The sequence below is a fragment of the Aquarana catesbeiana genome, linkage group LG11 (assembly GCF_042186555.1).
Source record: "Aquarana catesbeiana isolate 2022-GZ linkage group LG11, ASM4218655v1, whole genome shotgun sequence".
NCBI classification, from domain to species: Eukaryota; Metazoa; Chordata; class Amphibia; order Anura; family Ranidae; genus Aquarana; species Aquarana catesbeiana.
In genome coordinates, this window is record NC_133334.1 from 253,076,494 (window position 1) to 253,096,362 (window position 19,869).

At 47.3% G+C, this 19,869-nt stretch overlaps 1 protein-coding gene across 2 annotated transcripts; it reads right to left on the minus strand.

Annotated features, from left to right (window-relative positions):
* Positions 1 to 710: 710 nt before the first annotated feature.
* SLC38A7 (solute carrier family 38 member 7) lies at positions 711 to 11,883 on the minus strand. 2 transcript variants are annotated; one of them, XM_073605638.1, is made up of 11 exons: positions 11,553 to 11,883; positions 10,068 to 10,335; positions 9,766 to 9,964; positions 9,369 to 9,510; positions 8,418 to 8,513; positions 7,629 to 7,686; positions 7,434 to 7,548; positions 6,255 to 6,402; positions 4,969 to 5,168; positions 4,062 to 4,116; positions 711 to 2,739 (listed from the first exon to the last, which is right to left on the minus strand). In XM_073605638.1, exons 1-11 carry the CDS (start codon positions 11,762 to 11,764, stop codon positions 2,637 to 2,639), a joined length of 1,596 nt encoding a protein of 531 aa, XP_073461739.1. In that variant the 5' UTR covers positions 11,765 to 11,883; the 3' UTR covers positions 711 to 2,636. The 2 variants fall into 2 exon arrangements, with proteins under 2 accessions (XP_073461739.1, XP_073461740.1); XM_073605639.1 differs by having other exon boundaries at positions 10,068 to 10,340; positions 11,553 to 11,667.
* Positions 11,884 to 19,869: the final 7,986 nt, after the last annotated feature.

Genomic DNA, 19,869 nt, shown 5'->3' on the forward strand with positions numbered 1-19,869 from the left:
TGCGACTTTCTGCCTGAAAACGATACACTCAGGTGTGAAGAGGAATATAGAAGGGTCTGCTGTGTGTAGCATGGAAAAGAGGGGATCCCGTGTCAGAAGAATATGGAGGGATCACTGTGCATAGTCTGGAAGAGAGGGGACCATGTGTCAGAATATGGAAGGATCATTGTATGTAGGCTGGAAGAGAGGGGCCCCTTGTCAGAGGAATATGGAGGGATTACGGTGTGGAGACCAAAAGAGAAGGGACCTGTGTCAGTGGAATATAGAAGGGTCGCTGTGTGTAGACTGGAAAAGAGGAGACCCAATGTCAGAAGAATATGGAGGGATCACTGTGCGTAGTCTGGAAGAGAGGCGACCTTGTGTCCGAGGAATATGGAGGGATCAGTGTGTAAGCTGGAAGAGAGGGGACCATGTGCAGAATATGGAAGGATCCTTGTATGTAGGCTGGAAGAGCAGGGACCCCGTGTCAGAGGAATATGGAGGGACTACTGTGTGTAGACAGAAAGAGAAGGGACCATTGTGTGTGGAATGGTAGTTGTAGTGCAGGTGTCATTTGATCCATATAAAACAAAGTTTCTCTCTTGTATGAGACATATATCGCCCACTGAAGCAGGACGCAGCAAACTTCTGGCCATTGATTATTCCAGAACACAAGACAGAACTGAGAGGCCTCAGATTCCAGCTTTTATGAAAAGAGTAGAAGAACTCCATTCTTTATGTTATACAGAGACATTTATATTCCCTTTATTTGTGGAAAAGACATTGCACAGATATATGAAAACCGAAGCACACATTTTATAATAGCACCCATTCTCCTCAGTGAGCGCAGTCTCTGCTAAGAACCATTCGCCATCCTGGGGGCTGTTGTGCATTAAAAAAAAAAATATATATGAGGTAAAAATAATCAATAAAACTAACAAATACTTATCTTCCTCGTTCTAAACTCCTAGCATCCTCTGCACCAATGTCATGGCACCGAGCTTAAGAGGTGAAATAAAGCAGCATGTCACATGACTGAGATCAGCCAGTGCGTGTAAACGTTGCAACTGTCCACAATATTCCCTTCTGCACATCATACCATTAAGTTTTTGTACCCTGCACGGGTGAAATATGATCTTGGACGCACATGATGCCAATCATTTAGGAGAATGCAGTCTATAAGGTGACATGAGATGGTGACAGTGTGGGACTCTACAATGCCGTACAAAGGGCCCCTGTTGTAGTTACAGCCTGCCCATCCCAGTTGTAAGACAGGCTGCACTCCAAGAAAATCAAACACTGGCAATTTTTTTCATCCAGAAAAAAAAAGAACAAAGAGTCTGCTATGATTAAGCTCAGCGTTGTTAGGAAAAGGTGTCAGTAGAGGGCCCAGCTGGATGTCCACATGAATAAAGTTACCAGTGTTAAATATTTTTTTTTTTTTTCTAGGAGTCAGCTGGTCGTCTTCCTTAGATTTGTGCAGTTGTGGGTCATAGGATAGGCCCCTGCTGGTGTTTAGAGCCCAATTTTTCATGAAGGTGCTTAGGGGCAGCATACTCCATATTCTCTAAAGCAGGCAAATGGTGATCTGAAGAAGTCATACAATCATCGTAGTTCTCCTACATCGGCCAATGGAAACCCAAAAGTCCTGTGCAAACTGCAGCATTCACAATGCTTAGTAAACTTTTAGAAATAGACTTCAAAAAGTAGGGCAGGAGAACTAACAGAAGACAGTGACTGTTCCTGGAAAGAAATTCATCGAGTCACTTCTATGAATGATAGGTCTTCACCCTCCATATTGGCAAACTTATTTCCCATTGGATCCTGCATATTTGCCCACCACCGGGAAAAAAAAAATACATATACTAAAGACTTGAGATCTAAAGACAAATAAGAAATTAAAAAAAAAAAAAAAAAAAAGCAGCATAAACAATTAAAAAAATAAATTAAAACTGTGCAATATCATACAGTGCCAATAATAATAAAAAAAATACTAATTCTATTCAGTTAGAGTTGCATTAAAAAAAATATGAAACAATGGAAGCCTAAATCTCGTGCACGGTCGCACTCCACAGGGGTCTTCATTCAGTGGATCTCCCTGCAGGTGAGGCTCTAAGGCCGCCATGTTCCAGGGCAGTGGTGGATCTCAGTGATCTACAACTTAATGAAGGAGCAGTGCCCTTAGATCTCTATGGCCCAGATGAGGGTGAACCACATTCCATGGCAAAGGCTAACCTTGGCGATATACAAATTAAATAACCATGTAGTGCTCTTTGATCTTTAAGTCTTGGATGACGAGTGACTCATGTTTCAGGGTAATGGCTGCCCTCGATGACCTACAGATTAATGACAGTGCCCCTAGTTCTCTATGTCCTGGATATGGGTGAATTTTTGTTTTTCAGCATGGAGAGGATTTATTGTACGGCACATACTGCCTGTGACCACACCTCCCTCTCCGCTTACTGTTCAGTTCTTACTGGATGTAGAGCTTCCAATGTGCGCACAGTATTGGATTGGAAACTAAAGCATTGGAGATGGGCACTGGCTATGTATTGAAGGAGGATACGAGCAGCGAGAGGGAATGACGGAGGATTCGATGATCTGCAGTACATGAGCAGTGATAAGGAATGTGATATTCAAGTAGTTTCTTGCAGATTTCAGCCCATCAGGTCCACAAAGATGGCCTTTGTAGTGGTTTGTCCAAAGATGAAGGCTCCAAGTGTTACCATGGCAACACCATAAGAGATCATGGCCCACCAGCTAAAAGAGTAAAGGGACACAGTTAGCCGAAACAGTCCTTGTCTATGAGACTACCTACATACAGTGCTGTGACCCAGTACATATCAAGAACCCACTACTGGATGCAGAGAACACCTCAAAGCAAAACTTACCCCCTTCTTCATACTGTCCGCCTGTCAACCAGTCTGTGCCCCAAACACACAATACTCCCTGGTACCCAAACTGGGCCACACACACACACACACACACACACACACACACACACACACACACACACACACACACACACACACACACACACACACACACACACACACACACACACACACACACACACACTGTCCCTGGTAGCCATCCGCTTCCTTCCCACACTCACTACGCCCTGTAAACCACTGGGTAGCCACACACAACTGTCCCTGGCAGCACCCAGCCTGTGCTCTATACACACTACCCTGACACGCAGTCTGTACCCCAAACACTGTCCCTGGCAGCACCCAGCCTGTGCTCTATACACACTACCCTGACACGCAGTCTGTACCCCAAACACTGTCCCTGGCAGCACCCAGCCAGCACTCTATACACAGTAACATGTTACGCAGTCTGTGCCCTTAATACTATCCCTGGCACTCACCCTGTGAAAAAAAAAAAAAAACACACACGCACACACACACACACACGCCCCATCCCTGGCACCCACCCTGTGGAGCACACACACAGTCCCTGACACCAAGCCTGTGCCCCAAACACTGTCCCTGACACCCACCCGGTGGGGCACAAAACCATCATCCCTAGCACCCACCCTGTGGAGCACACACACTTAATTCCTGACACCCACCCTGTGGAGCACACAGTCACTGATACCAAGCCTGTGCCCCAAACACTGTCCCTGACACCCACTCTGTGGAGCACACAACCATCATCCCTGAAACTCATCCTGTGGAGTGCACGCCCACAGTCCCTGACACTCAGCCTGTGCCCCAAACATGGCCCCTCACACCTACCCTGTGGAACACAAAAGCATCATCCCTGGCACTCATCCTGTGGCGCGTGCGCACACACAGTCACTGACACCAAGCTTGTGCCCCAAACACTGTCCCTGGCACCCACCCTGTGGAGCACACATAGTACCTGGCACCCAGCCTGTGCCCCAAACCCTGTCCCTTTCACACTTCCTGTAAAGAGCGCAAACGCGCGCGCACACACACACTCTCCCTTGCACCCACCCTGTGAAGCATACTGTACCCCCATAGACACACCCTCACACTGCCCCACCATCCATCTCACACCCTGTACTGTTAATTACTGATAACTGATCGGATATTGTATGAAAAATTCATCCTTACCTTTTGCTCTTTTGCTCCTGAATCTCAGAAAGTTTCAGATTGATGAGACACAGACCTGCTCAAAAGACAAAAGATTTTCATCAGAATTAGGAAATCCACCTGATTCAACCCAATTCACAACAGAGGCATAACACAGGACATGGGGGGGGGGGAAATTGTACAGATCTTCCAAACTGCATACTAAAGACCAAGGAGCCACTGCAAGGAGTAAAGAATCAGCTTCTGCGCATCTCTATATCAGAGGTAGAATCTACTTTTGGTAGTCAGGGGCTCCCCTCTTTTAGTCTGATAGGCAAAATCTTAACAAAGTGGAAGGAGTCCGAAGTGTGTTATGGAGCAACCCCTGACACCCAGAAAAAAAAAAAAAAAAAAAAGATTCTATTGCTGGAAGGTAGCTGTAAAGACGTTACTCTTCTCAGCAGCTCCTTCTTTAATGTGGCGACTGTGGTTGGAAAGTTTTCTGCACACACATCCCTGTCACTGACCATAGAGGGATAAAGGTCATCTCCCTGATTTATGCATGCACCACTCCTCTAGTACTTCTGTGAGTGCAATATTGAGTTTATCCTTTACAGGTCAACCTGATTTAATACTCAAGGTGGTTGCTCCTCTTTCTCTTTATTATGCAGCATCTGATACATCTTTGTGGGAGGATGAAATGGAGACAAAATTTGATAAACTAGCAACAAGTAAACACTGGCAATGGTTACATTTTTATTTTTAGTATGCTAACAGATGCAATGTATGCACACACATTAAATTACAAATCTACCACACGTTCCATCTATGATGGAGTCACAGCAGACAAAACATGAATGATGTTGCTATGAGTTACCCCCCTCTTCACAACACCCTGCAACAGAGTATGTGCGGCCCCCCCCAACCAGTCCCACAATGTACATCTAACCTGGAAATACAAAAATGAAGCAGGCTGCCAGTCCTCCGACCAGGGAGATGACTCTGCCTATATCTGGGATGAAGAGTGCCAGCAGCAACGTCAGCACAAACCAGATTAGTGTCTGCAGGATTCGTCGGCGCCGTTCTCGCCGTGGCTCTTCCCCTGCTTCCTGAGCAGTAAATCTCAGCCAGAGGCCCTCCAACACTGCCCTGCGAACAGAAAATGCCAATATCAAAACAGGTCACATAATAGTACACAACCCTTCACCCATCGAGCCAAACAAAACCTTTTTATGGTCTCAGGGTCCGTATTGATCTACAGAAGGTCTAGCCTCCATCCCAGCATCCTTCTTCCAGGATCCTGCTCTCATGACTCATCTGAACCCTTGCCTGGGAAAACGCAGCCAGTGTGTTCCCAGTGACATCCTCAATCTGAGCACAGCATGGCAAACTGTTTTTTTTTTTCCTGGTTCAAATGCAACCTCTCCCCTCACTGAACGTCAATCGGCATCCTCACCTCTGTCCAGTAAGGTGATCCAGGGAGCAGCAGAGTGATGCACATACAGAGGTAGATTCCCAGACTGGTTGGACAAAATGGGGGTGGGGGGGTGGGGGGGGAATAAAGCTTCTTGTGCTGGAAATTGTTGTTAAGACTGCCATAGTTCAGGAACCGGCTGAGATTCGAACCATGTATGAGCAGGCTGGATGTACCCAACTTGAACGATTGATGAACTTGGGTACAACCAGTCTGTTGGATTTCACATGCAATGTTATAGCTGCTAGCATTAATCACTGTGTTCCCCGTCAGAACACAATGGCTCAGCAGGAGGGATTCCCTCATCAACATGGACCGTGTTGCCGCTTTGTCTATGGCTGTGGCATGCACCACATTAATAAAGCAGACAGGGGCAGGGAGAGGGCAATAGAGCAAGCAGAATGTCTTTAAACTGTTAACAAAGGGGCTGCTCTGTTTTCTCAGTTTAGAAGACTGGTGCAGGTTTTATGCCTGTGACACTGTTAATCCCCCCACTGTGTGTGTAATCTATGACTTATCTATATATTTACCACCACTATGTACCCAGCTGTTTTACTGGAGCTTTCCTTTATTTACAGGGCAGTCAGTCCATCCCTACATGGAGCCGTCAGTACAGTGTTTGCCTGCCGTGTGAACAATCTCTGGGTACAGGCAACTACCTCTAAATGGCAACAAAAACAGTAATTGTGAAAGGGGAAGTTGTACATGAACATTGGGATCCAGTGAAGATGACATGGCTAAAAGCAGCAGATGGAACTGACCGGCCGCAGTAGTGAAGAATCGGGTAGGAGGTGAGCACGCATACGATGATGAACGCACGGGCCACAGCCACTGGAATGTCATTAGATGGGAAGGAAAGGAGGACATCCTGGTCGACACCAGAGCCAAACAGCAGGTACCCGCACACCCCTAAAGACATGACAATGAAGGGACAAGACATGGTTACATCATATGGCAAAGGAGCTCATAATACACAAAAAGACCACAGAAGATTTTCACTATGGCTGGACAAAGCTATTATTTCACACAGATATTAAACTAATTAAAACTTCATTTGCTGAACAGACAAGAAGAAAGGTTAATGCGTTTGGTCACAGAGTTCCTGTTATGTGGAGTCTCTAAGACCCTACAAGAACTCACAGTCCAAAAAAGCTCCTCCCCCACAAACAAGAAAAAGAAAGGGCGCACTGACCCAGTACATTATCCTAAAACCATAACTTTATTGTTAAAAAGTGGTATTATACTCACAAAATCACAATTAAGTTAAAGCTCATCACATGGTACAGCATCAAAATTCATTGCATGATACGGCATTGTTCAATAGGCTAACACGTTTTGAGGTTAAACATCTTAAAAAAAAAAAAATTGGCTCTGAGAAAGAGGTTGAACCTTGAAACATTACCTATTGGGTCTTCACTTCCTGCCCGAGCTTTGGATGCACTATGGACTGAACGATGCTGTACCATGCGATGAATTTTGATGCTGTACCATGTGATGAGCTTTAACCCAATTATGATTTTGTGAGTATAATACTTACCACTTTTTAACAATAAAATTATGGTTTTAGGATAATGCACTAGGTCGTTGGGCCCTTTCTTTCTTTTTCTTGTGGTTCTAGAATACCAGACTACCCCAGTCTTTCGAGGGCAGCAAGACATGGCTTATCCTTGTTGAACCAAGAGCAGGAGAATTTGTGTTTGTGACCATTTGTCCTCCCTCACAAAGTAAGAACCTAAAATGTGACTGGCTGCAGAGTATCCGTTATGTAGAGCCTATAAGACTCTAGGAGGACTCTGCTGGCCAACATTAGGCTCCTACCTCACATAAGAGCTAATAATGTAATTGGTTATAGAGTTACTGTTATGTGGAGTCTATAAGACCCTAGGAGAACTCTACCTGGCCCACATTATATATACAGTATGAAGAATGTCCCAGCTTACCTGTCCCCGTATAGACACTCAAGGCAATAAACATGGCGATGGTCACTATAATCCCCCAGCGTCGAATGTCCTGCTGCTGCATGCTGCCATACACGGGGACGCTACTGACATGGCACTGCGGACACAGCAGGAGGAAGGTGAGGATGGGTACACACAGGTAATTACTGGACAGACACGAAAATAATATCTGCACACCTGATATCCAAAGCAGATGGTGGGGACAGCATTGAAGACTGCAATCCAGGAGGAGGCCCTGAAGAGACAAGAAGAATGTCAGCATAAAAGACATGCAGACAGCGGGAAGACCAGACACAGGTTAAGAAACATGGAGGCAGTGGGAGGACAAGACAAAAGTGGAGAGAAGTGGAGGCAAGGGGAAGACAAACCGAAGTAGGGGGGGGGACAAGACAGGGGAAGAAAGGACGAAGCAGGACGAGAACAATACACAGGGGAAGAGACATGAAGGCAGGAGGAGGACAAGGCACCGGGGCAGAGAAGCCGAGGCAGGGGAAGGAGAAGATCATGGGAGGAATCGGGAGGACAGGACAGAGGAGAAGAAAAGCTGAGACGGGGAGGACAAGACATAAAGGGAAGAGACACGGAGGCAGCGGGGGGACAAGACATAAAGGGAAGAGACACGGAGGCAGCGGGAGGACAAGACACAGGGAAAGTGACACACAGGCAGCGGGAGGACAAGACACAGGGAAAGTGACACACAGGCAGCGGGAGGACAAGACACAGGGAAAGTGACACACAGGCAGCGGGAGGACAAAACACAGGGAAAGTGACACACAGGCAGGGGGAGGACAAGACACAGGGCAAGAGAAGCCAAGGCAGGGGAATGGAAAGCCAAGGCAGGGGGAGAAAAAGACATGAAGAAGAAACATGGAGGCAGAAGGAGGACAAGACACAGGGGAAAAGATGTGATGGCAGGCGGAAGAGGAGACGTGGGGGCACAGGAAAGAGGGGATGTGGGAGCAGTACCTGGATGGAATATACGCCGGGATCTGCTCATGTGGCTGGGCGCAGCGGAAGATTACAATAAATGTCACATAACATGTCCCAAGAACACTGAGTGAGCTGTAAAAGACAGGAGACTGTCAGAGATGTAACAGGAACTCAACACAAAAGACAGAAAACAGAGAATACCCCCCACAGGGACAGCTGATCACTGTGTGCCAATTTAATTAACTGCTTTACCATGTCCTCCTGTGCCTATGAGGGGTACCCACCATCCCTGCGCTGAGTTCCCAGGTCTGCACACCTCATGTGCCTACCATGAGGAGTTCCCACCATTCCTGTGCTGAGTTCCTGGGTCTGTACACCTGCTGTGCCCATTATGAGGGAGTTCCCGGGTCTGTACACTTGCTGTGCCCATTATGAGGGGGTTCCCACCATCCCTACACTGAGTTCCTGGGTCTGTATACTTGCTGTGCCCATTATGAGGGAGTTCCCACCATCCCTACGCTGAATTCCTGGGTCTGTACACCTGCTGTGCCCATTATGAGAGGGTTCCACCATCCCTACGCTGAGTTCCTTAGTCTGTACACTTGCTGTGCCCATGAGGGGGTTCCCACCATCCCTATGCTGAGTTCCTGGGCTGTACACTTGCTGTGCCCATTATGAGGGGGTTCCCACCCTCCCCACACAGTTCCCGGGTCTGTACACCTGCTGTGCCCATTATGAGGGGGGTTCCCACCATCCCCACACTGAGTTCCTGGGTCTGTATACCTACTGTGCCCATTATGAGGAGTTCACACCATCCCTGCGCTGAGTTCCTGGGTCTGTACACCTGCTGTGCCCATTATGAGGGGGTTCCCACCATCCCCACACGGAGTTCCTGGGTCTGTACACCTGCTGTGCCCATTATGAGGAGTTCTCACCATGACATTATAATGACCCCCCCCCCCCTAAATACAGACATGGCTGGCTCACCTTGCATATTTTTGTACACTGATCTCGCGTGGCAGAGACAGCGGCAGAACGAATAAAATTCCTGTGATGGTGATTGTGAACTTCCTGTCAGCATACCAGGGCACACTGCTCCCTGCCAGTGAGTGCATCATGGCTCCGATAACTGCACACAAACAGCAGAGACAGGGCAGAGTCAGTCGAGCACAGAACACAGATCTCATTCTAGACTGAGGTTCCTGTACAGGATGGCAGTCAGTCCTCGTAGGAAGGAAGCCCTGATGGGGCCACTGACTGGCAGCTGCTCCATTAGGAGGAAACAATGTTGTCACCCTGGAAAGGACTACGCCCACCCACGTACAAAACACAAACACTGCTACCACATTATCACTCCAGCACCATGTTGGCAAAAGGGACTCACGTTTGTCGAGTTGGTCACCAATAATGATGAAGAAGGCGATGCATGTCCCGAAAGTGTAAACAGCGATGAGGATCTCACACAGCACACCAGTAACCCGGCCGCAGATCCCACGTACCACCTCCTGGTACGTCCGCTCGCTGCAGGCGTCTGCGCAGTGTGCCAGGATCACCAGACCACTGATGATGAAGAGCAACAACACCTTCAGGGGGGACATAGACACAACGCGTAATGTTATGGGGTGCAAACAGATAATGATGTGACACGGCACGGGGAGGGGAGATCCTGTGGTGGAGCGCACTTACCAGCTGCAGCACGATACCAGCCGTAACTCCTCCTGCTGCGCTGAAGGCAGCTGGGAAATTCAGCAGACCGGCTCCCAGGGCGGCGTTCACCACAATGAAGACGGCTCCGACGGCAGACGTCCCTCCGGCCAGTCGTCGGGTCTCCGGGAGGATGGGGCTCTGCAGGAGGCGAGCCCGCTCCCCGGCGTCCCACGAGTAGTCGTCATTGATGGCCACATTCCCCAGGGACATTGTACTCGGGAAGAGGGAGACACCATCCGTGTGTGTGCTGAGCTTAGAGAGAGAGAGAGAGAGAGACAGTCACATGACTGGGCAGGGTCACATGACCAAAGCACACAATAGCCCCTTCCGGACTGAAAGCTGCTGAGCCGACACTACAGGAGTCACCTCTTCCCCTTCTAGAGAAACTCTGACACACATTCCTTCAACATCAGGAAAACTGGACCAGGGGCCACAGACCCACAACTGGGGGAGGGGGAGATACTCCACGATGACAGGATACCCCCCCTGTCCATTATTATGAGGGGAGGATAGGAAATATGAGGGTGATATATGGGGGAGGAAGGGTCTACAAGGAATATCATAGGGGGGGGATAAGGAGAAAGGGGTATTATAGGGGAGGAGGGATATGAGGAGTTATATGAAGGATACAATGAGGGGAGGAGGGCATTATGGGGCGGTTATTAGGAGGAGTATTATGAGGGGTACAATGAGGGGAGGAGGGGTATTATGAGAGAAGAGGTACAATTGGGGGAGGGGTATTATGGGAGGGGTACAATGATGGGGGGAGGAGGAGTGTTGTGAGGGAAGGAGGGGTATTAGGAGTATTACAAGGGGAGGAGTTATATGAGGGGTACAGTGAGGGGGGAGGGGTATTATGTGAGGAGAAGAGGTACATATGTGGGAGGGGTATTAGGAGGAGTATTATGAGGGGAGGAGGGGCATTATGAGGTAAGGAGGGGCATTATGAGTATTATGATGGGAGGAGGGGTATTATATAAGGAGGGGTATTAGGAGGGAGGGAGGGGTATTAAGAAGGGAGGAGGGGCATTGTGAGGGGAGGAGGGGCATTATGAGTATTATAAAGGGAGGAGGACTATTGGGAGTATTATGAGGGGTATTATGAGTATTATGAGGGAAGGAGGGGTATTATGAGGGAAGGAGGGGTATTATGAGGGAAGGAGGGGTATTAGGAGGATGATGTGGCAACCCTATGAGGAGTATTATTAGGGGAGGAGGGGTATTAGGAGTATTATGAGGGGAGAAGGGGTATTATGTGATTAGAATGGGTACAATGGGAGGAGGAGGGGTATTAGGAGAGATATTATAGGAGAAAGGGTACAGTTGGGGGGAGGGGTAATTAAAAGGAGGAGTACTAATGGGGGAGGGGTGAGGATAATTAAAGGGGGAGTATTGTGGAGGGGGTACACTGGATGGGGGGGAGGGGTAGTAATTTGGGTCGGGGTTACATTCGGCTTTCCTCACCTGACCAACCGCTCCTCGCCCGCCACGTGACCGCTCCCTTCTATCACATGACCGCCGGGAGATGTAGGGAGGAGGTGTACTTCCGGTCCACCTGTGCGCTGGGAGGGGCCTCGGGGGACATAATGATTGGAAACCTTCGGATATCCCTCAGCATGTCGCGTCCCTATCCTGCGCACGCTCCGCCATTCAGAGAGGTCACATGAGACCACCATTTACAGCAGTCTCCGCCCCCTCCCCCAAATTGTGAAGCAGCGGCTTCCTCCTCGGGGATAAGTCCTTATCACCATGGAGACCAAAGTCCGCCCCCACATGCTACCGTTACCCCCGCCTCAGCCCCAGTGAAGAAGCAGCAAAGCGATGAGACTCCTCCCTCTGCTCCTATTAGCATATGTGCAGGCAGCATATCTGATTGGTTCTCAGTGCTTGCCCCTCCTTTTCCCAAACTGAACTTCACAACACTATGTAGGTGATGGCAGGAAACTCATACAAAGTGCACGTCAGGTATTTATACTAGCTGTGACTGACAAGGGCAAATCAGCATTAACCTGGAATTATTTTATTATACTGCCCACCCTGATCTCACCTCTCCAGCACTCCCCCACCTAATACCTGGTGTTGCTGCTCCCCCCAAATACTCAGTGTCCCTGCTTCTCCCCCACTAAACACCTGTTGTCACCATCCCTCTCTCTGAGCACCTGCTGTCCTTGCTCCTCCCCTCTGAACACCTGGTGTCATAGCTTATCCCCCCAAATAGTGTCTTTGTTACTCCCCCTCTGATCACCTGCTGTCTATGCGCTTCCCCCTCTGATCACCTGCTGTCCTTGCTCCTCCCCCTCTGAACACCTGCTGTCCTTGCTCCTCCCCCTCTGAACACCTGCTGTCCTTGCTCCTCCCCCTCTAAACACCTGCTGTTCTTGTTTCTCCCCCTCTGAACACATGTGTCACTGCTCCTCCCCCTCTGAACACCTGCTGTCCATGCTCCTCCCTCTCTGAACACCTGCTGTCCTTGCTCCTCCCCCTCTGAACACCTGCTGTCCATGTGCCTCCCCCTCTGATCACCTGCTGCCCATGCTCCTCCCCCTCTGAACACCTGCAGTCCTTGCTCCTCCCCCTCTGAACACCTGCAGTCCTTGCTCCTCCCCCTCTGAACACCTGCTGTCCATGTGCCTCCCCCTCTGAACACCTGCTGTCCATGTGCCTCCCCCTCTGATCACCTGCTGTCCATGCTCCTCCCCCTCTGAACACCTTCTGTCCATGCGCCTCCCCCTCTGATCACCTACTGTCCATGCTCCTCCCCCTCTGAACACCTAATGTCCATGCTCTTCCCCCTCTGAACACCTGCCGCCCATGCGCCTCCCCCTCTGATCACCTGCCGTCCATGCGCCTCCCTCTCTGAACACCTGCCGTCCATGCGCCTCCCTCTCTGAACACCTGCCGTCCATGCGCCTCCCCCTCTGAACACCTACTGTCCATGCTCTTCCCCCTCTGAACACCTGCTGTCCTTGCTCCTCCCCCTCTGAACACCTGCTGTCTATGCGCTTCCCCCTCTGATCACCTGCTGTCCATGCTCCTCCCCCTCTGAACACCTGCTGTCCATGCTCTTCCCCCTCTGAACACCTGCTGTCCTTGCTCCTCCCCCTCTGAACACCTGCTGTCTATGCGCTTCCCCCTCTGATCACCTGCTGTCCATGCTCCTCCCCCTCTGAACACCTACTGTCCATGCTCTTCCCCCTCTGAACACCTGCTGTCCTTGCTCCTCCCCCTCTGAACACCTGCTGTCTATGCGCTTCCCCCTCTGATCACCTGCTGTCCATGCTCCTCCCCCTCTGAACACCTGCTGTCCTTGCTCCTCCCCCTCTGAACACCTGTTGTCCATGCGCCTCCCCCTCTGATCACCTGCTGTCCATGCGCTTACCATGCACTTTTTTGTTGTACATTCACTGTGTTTAGCTGGCTGCTAATGAGCAGACCGGGATGCCGGCCGCCACATCCCTAAAAACCGATGAGTCACCAGCTGTCAGACAGCTGAATTTAGAAAACAAAATTGACGGTGTTCTGCCGAGAAAGTTCCCTTCGGCGGATAAGGACCCCCCTGTACTGCGCAGGCACAGCGCTTGCGCAGTACGAGCCGCCGGAAATAGCCGCAGCTGAATAGCTGTAATCAGCTGTACGTGGTGCCTGTAACAGGGCCGCTCGCCACGCTTCGGGCACGGCCTCGCTTCGCTCGGCACTTTTTTCTTCTACCTCTATGTCCACTTGGATGGTGGGGCTTGAACCTGGACTCAGGGCGCAGGCGCCGTGTACAGCTGACTCAAGGTTTTCAGCTTCGGCTATTTTCGACGTCTCCGTAGTCCTTCGTACTGCGCAAGCGCTGTGCCTGCGCAGGACAGGGGGGTCCTTATCCGCCGGGGGAACTTTCTCGGCAAGACACCAGCAAAAAAAAAAAAAAAATCATGAAAAAAAAACGGCATGGGCCCCCCCCCCACAGGTCCATACCAGGCCCTTATCCAAACATGCAGCCCGGCAGGTCAGGAAAGGGAGGGGACGAGCAAGCGCTCCCCCCTCTTGAACCATACCAGGCCACATGCCCTCAACAAGGGGGGTTCTGGAGTCCGATAAGCCCCCTGCCCGCAACTACGGGCCAGAGTTGTTGGGAAGAGGCCCTTGTCCCCATCAACATGGAGACAACTTGGATAAGGGTCTGGTATGGATTTTGGGGGGGGGGTTTCACATTTTTTTATTTTTGACGGCAATTTTTTTTTCGGTTGTTAACCACTTCCCTACCTGCCCATTGTCATATGATGTCCGCAGATGGAATCTCCCATCCTGGGCGGGTGTCATTTGACCTCCTCGACTTCACAGCGATATAGGGGGGCGAGCGAGCAACGTCACTGAGGAACCGATACATGTGCCCGGCGGCCACGATGACCGCCCGGCACCCGCAATTGCTCGTTACAGAGCAGGAACACACAGATCCACGTCCTGTCAGAGGAGAGGAGACAGATCATGTGTTCCTAGTATATAGGAGCACCGATCGGTCTCCTCCCTAAGGTAGTCCCCTCCCCCCACAGTTAGAATCACTCCCTAGGTAACACATTTAACCCCTTAATCACCCCCTAGTGTTAACTCCTTCCCTGCCAGTGACATTTCTACAGTAATCAGTGCATATTTATAGCACTGATCACTGTATAAATGTCAGTGGTCCCAAAATAGTGTCAAAAGTGTTTGATATGTCCGCCGCAATATCACAGTCATGATAAAAATCGCAGATCGCTGCCATTACTAGTAAAAAATAATAATAAAAGTGCCATAAATCTATCCCCTATTTTGTAGGCGCTATAACGTTTGCGCAAACCAATCAACATACGCTTATTGTGATTTTTTTTTTTTTTTTTTAACCAAAAATATGTAGAAGAATCTCAGCCTAAACTGAGGGAAAAAATTGGGATATTTATTATAGCAAAAAGTAAAAAATATTGTTTTTTTTCAAACTTGTCACTCTTCTTTTGTTTATAGCGCAAAAATAAAAACCACAGAGGTGATCAAATACCACCAAAAGAAAGCTCTATTTGTGGGGGAAAAAATGATGAAAATTTCATTTGGGTACAGTGTTGCATGACCGCGCAATTGTCATTCAAAATGTTACAGCGCTGGAAACTGAAAATTGGCCTGGGCAGGAAGGGGGTGAAAATGCCCTGTATTGAAGTGGTTAAGGACGCGGCAGCCAGTTTCCTGGCCCACTGCTTGGCAACCAGCTATATACAGTGAATGTCCAGCTAAAAAAAAAAAACACACAAAAAGGAAATGAAAATCGCAGTAAACACGCGGTACTTGTGTTTTGGATGCGGGTCCATTGAAGTCTATTACATGCAAAATGCTGCGTTTTGCGGGGAAAAAAGTCCCCCACCCTTTCCAAAAACACAGAGGCACAAAAATGCATTGATGTGAACGTGTTTCATAGGAAACCATGTTAAAAAAATTCCCTGCATTTCTGCAAAATGCAAAAAGCATCAAAAAACGTATTGGTGTGAATCAAGCCTTAGACCCCTTTCACACTGAAGGCGCTTTTCAGGAATTTTAGCGCTAAAATTGGCGCCTGAAAAGAGCCTCTAGAGCCTCTCAAGCCTCCCCAGTGTGAAAGCTCGAGTGCTTTCACACTGGGACGGTGCGCTTGCAGGACCAAAAAAAAAGTCCTGCAAGCAGCGTTTTTGGGGCAGTGCGGGAGATATACCACCATACATTGAAATCAATGGGCAGCGCTGTCAAACCGCCTGCAAAGCACTTCGGCAGCGGTGCTTTCGGGGGCGTTTTTAACCCTTTCCTCAGCCGCTAGCGGGGTGAAAAGCGCATCTAAAACTAGCGATGCTTTACCACTAACACGGCCGCGCTAGCAATGTGAAAAGAGGTGTTAGGCTCTGGTAAGTAATCCTGTGAGATACACTTTTGTGTGATTACCAGGAAGCACTGAAATCTATATTTTGTATGAACGACATGATTGGAGAAGTTGACTTTACACATATCTTTCATATTCCACTGTGACCAATTTTTTTTTTGGCTTACTGCATGAATTCTAAATATTATGGGACTATTGCTTTTTCATATATTATTTACAATTTATTATGTTTTGTTGATTAATGGTGAATTATGTATAGCAGTGTACTGTGCACCTTATCAGATTCCAAAATAATTTTTTATTCTATTATATATATATATATATATATATATATATATATATATTACACATACACACACACACAGTATCTCACAATAGTAAGTACACCCCTCACATTTTTGTAAATATTTTATTATATCTTTTTATGTGACAACACTGAAGAAATGACACTTTGCTACAATGTAAAGTAGTGAGTGTACAGCTTGTATAACAGTGTAAATTTACTGCCCCCTCAAAATAACTCAACACACAGCCATTAATGTCTAAACCGCTGGCAACAAAAGTGAGTACACCCCTAAGTGAAAATGTCCAAATTGGGCCCAAAGCCTTAACTCTTGGGCATGCAGTTCACCAGAGCTTCACAGGTTGCCACTGTAGTCCTCTTCCACTCCTCCATGATGACATCACAGAGCTGGTGGATGTTAGAGACCTTGTGCTCTTCCACCTTCTATTTGAGGATGCCCCACAGATGCTCAATAGGGTTTAGGTCTGGAGACATGCTTGGCCAGTCTATCACCTTTACCCTCAGCTTCTTTAGCAAGGTAGTGGTCGTCTTGGAGGTGTGTTTGGGGTCGTTATGTTGGGATACTGGAGGGGAACATGCTCTGCTTCAGTATGTCACAGTACATGTTGACATTCATGGATCCCTCAATGATCTGTAGCTGCCCAGCGCCATCAGCACTCATGCAGCCCCAGACCATGACACTCCCACCACCATGCTTCACTGTAGGTAAGACACACTTGTCTTTGTACTCACCTGGTTGCTGCCACACATGCTTGACACCATCTGAATCAAATAAGTTCATTTTGGTCTCGTCAGACCACAGGACATGGTTCCAGCAATTCATGTCCTTAGTCTGCTTGTCTTTAGTAAACTGTTTGTGGGGTTTCTTGTGCATCGTCTTTAGAAGAGGTTTCCTTCTGGGATGACGGCCATATAGACCAATTTGATGCAGTGTGTGGCGTATAGTCTAAGCACCGACAGGCTGACCCCCCACCCCTTCAACCTCTGCAGCAATGCTGGCAGCACTCATACGTCTATTTCCCAAAGACAACCTCTGGATATGATGCTGAGCACGTGCACTCAACTTCTTTGGTCTACCATGGCGAGGCCTGTTCTGAGTGGAACCTGTCCTGTTAAACCGCTGTATGATCTTGGCCACCATGCTGCAGCTCAGTTTCAAGGTCTTAGCAATTTCTTATAGCCTAGGCCATCTTTATGTAGAGCAAAAATTCTTCTTTTTTTTTAAGATCCTCAGAGAGTTCTTTGCCATGAAATGTCATGTTGAACTTCCAGTGACCAGTATGAGAGAGTGATAACACCAAATTTAACACACCTGCTCCTCATTTACACCTGAGACCTTGTAACACTAACGAGTCAAATGACACCAGGGAGGGAAAATGGCTAATTGGGCCCAGTTTGGACATTTTCACTTTGGGGTGTACTCACTTTTGTTGGCAGCGGTTTAGACATTAATGGCTGTGTGTTGAGTTAGTTTGAGGGGACAGCAAATTTACGCTGTACAATCGCTACTTTATATTGTAGCAAAGTGTCATTTCTTCAGTGTTGTCACATGAAAAGATATAAATATAAAAATATTTACAAAAATGTGAGGGGTATATTCACTTTTGTGAGAGAGATTATATATATATATATATATATATATATACACATATATACACACACACACACACACACATATACATATACACACACACTGAAGGTCTCTCTCTGTCTTCCCAGGCTCATTGGGCATTATGGCAAAGAGATGTGGTCTGAGGCTTGATTCACACCTATGCATTTTTAGTGCTTTTTGCATTTTGCAGATTTTCACTACAGCCCATTTAACATGATTTCCTATGGAACATGTTCTGTAGAGCAAATCTGCAAAATGCACTAAAAATGCATAGGTGTGAATCAAACCTAAGGCATTGGTTTTGGAAAAGCGCAAACTGAAGCTCTTCCCAACAAGATAATGTAGATGTGGCCCCGGCTCCTAAGCAAGTCAGGGGCCCTTCAGTCCTCTCAGCCAAATTAAACCTTATTCAGCAGCATTTTCTGTGCTTCTCCCTCTCCAATCGGATCCCATTGTGTGCCAACTAAACATAGCCAGGAAACCGGAAACCAGAAATCCAGATACTTACCGTAATTCTCCATTTGTGGCTTCACCGAAAAGTGGTTAAAGGATCCTCCTAGCCAGTTAAGGACCAGACCTATTTCTGACATTTGTTGTTTCAAAGTTAAAATCTGTGTTTTTTTTTGCTCAAAAATTACTTAGAATCCCCAAACTTTTTTTATTTATTTTTAGCAGAGACCCTAGAGAATAAAATGGACATCATTGCAATATTTTACGTCACTCCATATTTGTGTAGCGGTCTTACAAACCGATTTTTTTTTGGAAAAAATACTCAAGAGAAAACCGTAAATTTTTACAAAAAAAAAAAAAAAAATTGGGCTAATTTGAAAGCGGTTACGCATAGATACCAAACATGTCATGCTTTAAAATTGTTGCCATTCCACAAGTGTGCGCAAACTATGGTACTTAAAAATCTCCATAGGCAATGCTTTAAACATTTTTACAGGTTACCTGTTTAGAGTTAGAGGTCTTGTGCTAGAATTATTGATCTCACTCTAACAATCGCGGTGATAACTCACGTGTGTGGTTTGAACACAGTTTACATATTGGCGTGTGACTTACGTATCCGTTCTCTTCTGCACGCAAGCTCAGAGGGACCGGGCGCTTTGCTTTTTTTTTTTTGTACACTGTCTCTTTAAATTTTTTTTTTTTTTTTTTAATCACTTTTATTCCTATTACGAGGAATGCAAACACCCCTTGTAATAAACAGAAGCATGACAGGCCCTCTATTTTGCAAGATCTGGGGTCAAAAAGACCTCACATTTACACTTCAAAGCAAAAAAAAAAAAACCTAGCCCTATAGAAGGGAGGAGCTGATAGTGACGTTCAGCCAGGCACTGTGTATGTGGACACAGCGGTGCTACTCTGGAGGTTTATATGTGATTTTAAAAGCTTTTATCTTGTAAGTGCAACTTGTCTGGGGGCTTTGAATAAATTTGTATACGGAGAACACTATGGTCTCTATACTTATTTACATGTCCTGAACTCATGGAATCTTGAGCCAAGCTGGGAGGCGATTCGTTTCTTTGGATGTGAATGAGCTGAGTTACCATTAAGAAAAGAGCCATCTGGATTACCCGCCATTGATTGGGAAGAGGAAGCAAGAGCAAAGAGCTTGTGGGGAGATCCGCATAGGAGTTTTGACTCATCTGGGAGGCGAGCGCGCATTTTTACTGGTGGTGGTGTGCACTCCTTTTGAGGACGAACAAACAAGCACTGTGGTGAAATTGTGTGGATACACTGATCACAAGAAGAGTTTTTCAGGTTTCATTACTTTACTTTTTCATTTTATGGACTATTCATTTATATGTAGGATTTATTTGAGAGATTTGCACACACATTATAATTGTATAATATATAAACACACACTTTTTTTTTTTTTTTTTTTTTTTTTTTTTTTTACACATACCGGTAGCACTACTTTACTGTGTGTGAGATACACACACACACACACACAGGGCAGTCCAGGGGAGGTCAATTTATTACTCTAGCTGGGAGTTGTCCAATA

Excerpts from the sequence above, each read along its gene's own strand:
- SLC38A7 (XM_073605638.1), bottom strand. The coding sequence starts at position 11,764 with ATGGTGGTCTCATGTGACCTCTCTGAATGGCGGAGCGTGCGCAGGATA. Across the intron at positions 7,687-8,417 it reads CCGGCGTATATTCCATCCAG|GGCCTCCTCCTGGATTGCAG; the intron begins GTACTGCTCCCA and ends TTGTCTCTTCAG. Across the intron at positions 7,549-7,628 it reads CCATCTGCTTTGGATATCAG|TGCCATGTCAGTAGCGTCCC; the intron begins GTGTGCAGATAT and ends CTGTGTCCGCAG.